Source organism: Lepidothrix coronata, unplaced genomic scaffold, assembly GCF_001604755.1.
Source record: "Lepidothrix coronata isolate B3197 unplaced genomic scaffold, Lepidothrix_coronata-1.0 Scaffold287, whole genome shotgun sequence".
Taxonomy (NCBI): domain Eukaryota; kingdom Metazoa; phylum Chordata; class Aves; order Passeriformes; family Pipridae; genus Lepidothrix; species Lepidothrix coronata.
The window spans coordinates 656,673-662,611 of NW_016690467.1; the positions used below are offsets into that span (position 1 = coordinate 656,673).

At 61.2% G+C, this 5,939-nt stretch overlaps 1 protein-coding gene across 1 annotated transcript; it reads right to left on the bottom strand.

Annotated features, from left to right (window-relative positions):
• Positions 1–3,134: 3,134 nt before the first annotated feature.
• EGR4 (early growth response 4) lies at positions 3,135–5,796 on the bottom strand. Its single transcript, XM_017836882.1, has 2 exons — positions 5,328–5,796; positions 3,135–5,000 (listed from the first exon to the last, which is right to left on the bottom strand). Exons 1-2 carry the CDS (start codon positions 5,464–5,466, stop codon positions 3,664–3,666), a joined length of 1,476 nt encoding a protein of 491 aa, XP_017692371.1. The 5' UTR covers positions 5,467–5,796; the 3' UTR covers positions 3,135–3,663.
• Positions 5,797–5,939: the final 143 nt, after the last annotated feature.

The following is a 5,939-nucleotide window of genomic DNA, read 5'->3' on the forward strand; positions in this document are numbered from 1 at the left end:
CCTCCTCCTCCTCCTCCTCCTCCTCCTCCTTCTGCTCTGCAGCCGGAGCCCGGCTCGTCTCGCTGCCGCGTTGCTCCCGCACAGCTCCCTCTGCCTGTGTCCCCACGAACACCGCGGGCCTGGCTGCCATGGCCGCCCCCTGCTCCCCCTCTGCCCCCCCTGCTCCCCCTCTACCCTCCAAGGCTCCCCTCGCCCCCACCGATGAAGCCCCTGCCCCTGGAAGCTCCCGGCTGGGATCATCCCGAGCATCCTCCCCCGGGGGTGTGTGGCACAGCCTGGGCACCTGCCTTGCTCCTTCCCCGTCCCGGGCTGGACCCACAGGTGTCAGGACTGAGTTTTGGTCCCGAGACAGTCCCCGACCATCCCATTCCCATCTCTGCCTTGATCCTGATTGAATCCCTGACTATTCTGGCTTGGTCCTGATTGAGTCCCTGAGCACCCTGGCTTTGTCCCTGGCTTGGTCCTGATCCAGCCCCTGAGTACCCTGTTTTGGTCCTTGGCTTAGTCCTGAGCTGGTACCTGAACAGTCTGGCTTAATCCCTGGCTTGATCCTGCCCTGGCTTGATTCCCAAATTGGTCTTGATCTGGTCCCTGAATGCCCTGTTTTAGTCACTGTCTTGGTTCCCAGGCACCCTGGTTTGATCCTGATCCAGTCCCTGAGCATCCTGTCTTGGTCCTTAACTTGGTTCCCAGCTGGTCCTCAAAACCCCTGGCTTGGTCCCAATCCAGGCACCGAGTTCCCTGGGCTGGTTCCCAGTTTGGTCCTGCTCTGGTCCATGATTTCCCTGGCTTAATCCTTGTCTTGGTCCTGATTGAGTTCAGGTGCACCCTGGCTTGGTTCCCAGCTGATGCCTAAACACCCCAGCTGGGTTCTTGGCTTCATCCTGAGCTGGTCCCTGATCACCCTGCCTTAATCCCTGGTTTGCTCCTGATTCGATCCTGAAGCATCCTGGCTTGGTCCCCAGCATGGTCTTGATGCAGTCTTTGAGCACCCTGGCTTGGTCCCCAGCTGGTCCCTGAGCACCCTGGCTTAATCCTTGATTTGGTCCTGATCCAGTCCCTGATCATCCCAGTTTAATCCCTGACTGGGTCCTCATCCAGCCCCCAAGCACCTCAGCTTGTTCCCCCGTGCCAAAGGCATCCAGCACTGCCGTGTTTTCCTCTCCCTGGACACGTGGGAAGAACGGCAGCTTGGGCTGACATGAGATCAAGAGTTTGTCCCCATCCCCTGGGATTTGGGGTGTCACTGATCCTCCCCTCTCACCCACACAGCCACGTGCCCTCAATCCCATCCCTCCCAGAGGCAGCTGCTGTGGGGAGTGTCCCATCCCTGCCATCCCTGCCATCCCTGCCATCCCTTCCCACCCTGCCCTGGCAGTGCTGGCCACAGGGAGCAGAGGGCCAAGGCTGGAGCTGGTGCCTCTGCAGAGCTTCCAGCCTCGGCATCAATTATGGATGCACTTCCAGAGGGTATTAATAAAGGCCTCATGCATCATTCATGGCCAGTGGCACGGGAAAGCTCGGCTCCTGTGCCCGGAGAGATCCGACATCCCGCCCCAAATCAGCCCCTTCCCAAGGGAATCCTGGGGGCTGAGGTCCCCATTAATCCCATCTGGGGTGTCCCCCCAGAAAAAGGGTTTTTCCTGGTGTCTGGGGTCACCTGCAGCCCATGGAGTGCTCCTTGCTCAGGGTCGGGCTCCCACACTCCCGGGATGGTTCATCCAAAGGTCAGGAGCACCCTCGGGGTCATGGGGAGTGTGAGATTTTAGGGATGGCTCCTAGGGGACATTTAGGATTTCCCCCTCCACCAGGTTTCCTCCTGGCCCTTTCCCACATCCCTCCTCTGCTCTCAGCCCCCACATCCCCTGCTCAAACTCCCACCCCAACTCCAAAGGTTCCTTGCACCCCATGGCGAGCTCCAGTTTTGATGGGATAACTGGGACAGTGGATTTTGCTGGGAGAACTGGGACACTGGATTTTGCTGGGAGAACTGGTGTTTAGCCCCGGAATGCTGCAGTCCACATGTTGGCAAAGGGCTGAGGGGACATGAGGGAATAAAACAGGGAGACCCCTCTTTCCTTCACAGCACAGTTTGGGGGGCAGATCCCCCCTCTCCAGGGGACAAAACTCGATGGAGAGAGCAGCTTTCCAGCCATCCCTCTTCCCTGCCTCACTTTCCCCCTCTCCAAGGAAAGGATGATTGTCCCTAAAACACCTGAGCATCCATGACAACTGCCCTGTTCCTGCTCCCTCCATTCCCACGGGAATCTTCTCCTGATTAATTGAAGCCAAAGCTCAGCGTGCCCCATCCAAGTATCTCCCAGCAGAAGGACAGGATTTTGGGATTTCATGGTTTTAACTGATTTTTAACCACCAGAGTAGGGAAGTTCTGCCGTGGGAGACACATTCCCCGGCTGCAGCGTCGTCTCCAGCACCATCCAGCCTCTGGTATTCCCAGGAGAAGGGGACCAGCGTCTCTCCAGCATTTAAAATTCCAAAAGGAGGGAAGAGACCCCCCATCTCACAGGGGTCCACGTCCTGCCTGCCTGGGAGTGCCTGGATCTTCTCCAGCCCTGGGGATGAGCCAGGTGGAAAATGGGGAATGGGCAGGCATCTCTTCCCATTTTTTTGTGGGTAAATCCAAGGGCACACGGGGCGTCCACATCCCACTGGGGACCGGCAGCCTGGGATGGGGGCTCTGGGATGGGTTTGGGGACCCCACAGGAGAGGGGTAGATCCCTCCAGGACTCAGCCCCATCGGAACAAACCTGGAGCCACATCCTTTTTTTTTTGAGGGAGACCCATCAGCAAGGACTCTGCTCCGCCCTGGGACAAGACCCTTCTCCCAGGATAAACCCCCACCTGGGGATTTGGGAACGCTGAGGACAAGTGTCACCAACCCCCTCCCCGCTGCACCGATGGATTTTTCTCTCCCTGCTCATTATCAAACCACCTTTTTCTCCCCCAAAACGCAGCAGCGAGAGGTTCCGAAACCCAACGGGAACACGGGATGGAAAAGGCAGGAAGCAACCCCGGCGAGGGCTTGGATCAGCTCAAATCTTTAATTAGAAAAATAGACACAAATTTGGAATATTCCTGATAGAGGATTTTGCTTTTTTACAAACAGGATAATAATAATAATAATAATAATAATAATAATAATAATAATACTGACATCACCTTTCCAAAGGGCCTGTCAGGCACCGGTTGCCAGAGCCTGGTGGCATCTCTCTCCTTGGGGAGAAAGGACCTGGTGCAGCCACGGCTCCGACTGTGCCATCCGGAAATCTCCAGTCGGGAGCATCCTGCAAAGTCCTGGCAGGGCAAATCACGGCTACAAACACCCAGTGTCTGTAGGTTTGGGGATAAAAAAACCCACCTTTCCGTGGATTTCTTTCTGTCCGTGTTTTTTTTCCCTTTCCCCCTCCTTGGAACAGGAGCCGTGTAAAACACAGGATTTGGAGATGGCTCCACATCCCACCTCCGGCACCGCGGCGTCGCCTCCGCCTCCCGCGTGCCCTTCTCCTTCCCGGGCACGGCCCATCCTTCCCTCCTCTCCGGGGGGCCGCCCCGGGAGGGAATTCCCACCCCGGCTCTCCCGTGAGACGCTTCGGGGGGAACCTCGGGAAACGCCGTCTCCCGGCGCTGCTCACGCCGGAGGTCTCACAGCGTCCCGAAGGAGAGACCCACGGAGAAGAACCCCAGGCCCTTGAGCTTCTCCTCGGTCCGGGCCTTCTGCTTCAGGTGGACTTTGCTGTGGCGCTTCTTCTCGTCGGAGCGGGCGAAGCGGCGCCCGCAGGTGTCGCAGGAGAAGGGCTTCTCGCCCGTGTGGGTGCGGATGTGGGTGGTCAGGTGGTCGCTGCGGCTGAAATTCCGCAGGCAGATGCGGCACTGGAAGGGCTTGTGGCCCGTGTGGATGCGGAGGTGCCGGTTGAGCTCGTCGGAGCGGGCGAAGCTCCGGACGCAGTTCTCCACGGGGCAGGCGAAGGCCTTCTCGTGGGGCTTGGGGCAGAAGCACTTGGAGGAGCACTTGGTGCGGCGGGTTTTCTTCTTGGGCTCCTGGGCCAAGGCGGGAGGGTTGGCGGGAAGCAGGGAAGGGAGGGAGGAGGAGGCGGCGTGGCCCAAAAAGTCCGTGGGGGGCACGGAGGGCGAGGGGTGAGGGTGGAGGAGCTCGGCCGAGCTCATCAGGCCCGGCAGCACCTCCGGCTGGGCCAAGGCGGCGGCGTCGAATTCCGGCATCAGCGGAGGAGGGATGTTGTGGATCTTGGCGTCGGCGAAGTCCCCGCGGGCCGGGAAGTTTTCTGGCTCGCAGCCGAATCCCAGATGGGCTCCAAAGCAGGCGGCATCCTCTGCCAGGCTGCCCAGCTCCGACTGGCAGCTCACGGACAGGACGCTCTCCATCTTGGAGCCCAGCGGGTGGAACAGCCCCTGGCTGCTCTCTCCAGCCGGGAACGCTTCGGGAGAAGGGTATCCGGCGGGCAAGTAGGCCTGGTGCTGGGCGAGGGGCTCCCACTGGGCACAGGGGGCTTTGAACTTGTCCAGGGGCGGGGAGCCAGAGGACAGCTTGATATCCTGCTTGTTGTCCAGGAGCTTGGGCTGGAAGAAGCACTGGGAGGTGTTTCCCAAGGCGGGCTGTGCCTGCAGGGGCTGAGCCCCCTCGGCCGTGGGGAATCCGCCGTATCCCTGCTCCGGGAAGGGGGCTTGGGTGGATCCGCTCATTTCGGGCTGGCAGGTGGGGTAAAGGTCCAGCTGGCCCTGAGCCACCTCGGGACAGGGGTAAAGAGCGTCCAGGTGCCTCGGGTGGCTCTCGGAAGAGGAGGAGAAGGGGGAGATGCCCAGGATGCCCGACATCAGGTTGAACAGGGATTCCTGGTCCTGGGGATGCTCCGGTACCGCCTTGATGAAGAAGCTGCCGGTGTAGCTGAGGGAAGGGGAGGGTTGGCTGCCCAGCAGGGAATAATCCACAGCCCCGCCGCTCGCCGGGACGCCCACCAGCTCACCTGGGGAGCAGAGGAGACGCTGGTTAGAGGGATGGAGGGATGGAGGGATGGAGGGATGGAGGGCTGCGGGGCTGGGGGGGGCGGGATACGGGCGAACAGCGGGAGGCTGGTGTTGCGTCACTGCGAGGTCTCCGTCCCTGGAACCGCACGGGGAGCTCCGGGATTCACCTCCCTTCTCCAGCAGGACCCCTTCCCTGAGCTGTCAGGGGACTGTCGAACCCACAGCCCGGCGCTGGGGGCAGGGGAGGGGAAGATTCCCGATTCCTGGCTGCAGCGATCACTCCCAGCGGGGTCCCTCATCCCTGCCCGGCTCCCCCCCATCCTTACCTCCGAGGAAATCGGCCTCTGCCAGAAGTTGCTGCTCAGGCTGCCCCAAGCCCTGCAGGTCTCCGGTTTTCATTTCGCAGCTCTCCTCGTACTTGGAGTAAAGCGGATCCGAGCAGGAGAAATCCATAACGTTGAGCATCTTCCCTGGAGAAACGGCCGGAGCAGGGGAGGCGGGCTGGGACGAGCCGGGAATGCTCGGGGAGAGCCGGGAGATGCTCGAGATGAGCCGGGAGATGCTCGGGATGAGCCGGGAGATGCTCGGGATGAGCCGGGAGATGCTCAGGGGCCAGGCGGGAGATGCTCGGGGCGAGCCCGGGATGCTCGGGATGAGCCGGGAATGCTCGGAGTGCCCGGAGCGAGCCGAGGGATGCTCAGCGGGGAGCCGGGGGATGCTCGGGGTGCCGGGACCGACCCGAGGGATGCTCGGGGTGGATGCCAAGGACCCTCCGGGTGATGCTCCGGGTCGCTTGGGGCAATCCGGGGGGTGCTGCGGGGTGCTTGGGGCAATCCAGGGAATGCTGGGGTTGGGCGCCGGGATGCTGCGGGGGGTGCTGCGGGGTGCTTGGGGCAATCCAGGGAATGCTGGGGTTGGGCGCCGGGATGCTGCGGGGG

Coding starts and splice junctions, on each gene's coding strand:
- EGR4 (XM_017836882.1), bottom strand. CDS start 5,466: ATGCTCAACGTTATGGATTTCTCCTGCTCGGATCCGCTTTACTCCAAG. Junction 5,001..5,327: donor AGAGGCCGATTTCCTCGGAG/GTAAGGATGGGG, acceptor TCTGCTCCCCAG/GTGAGCTGGTGGGCGTCCCG.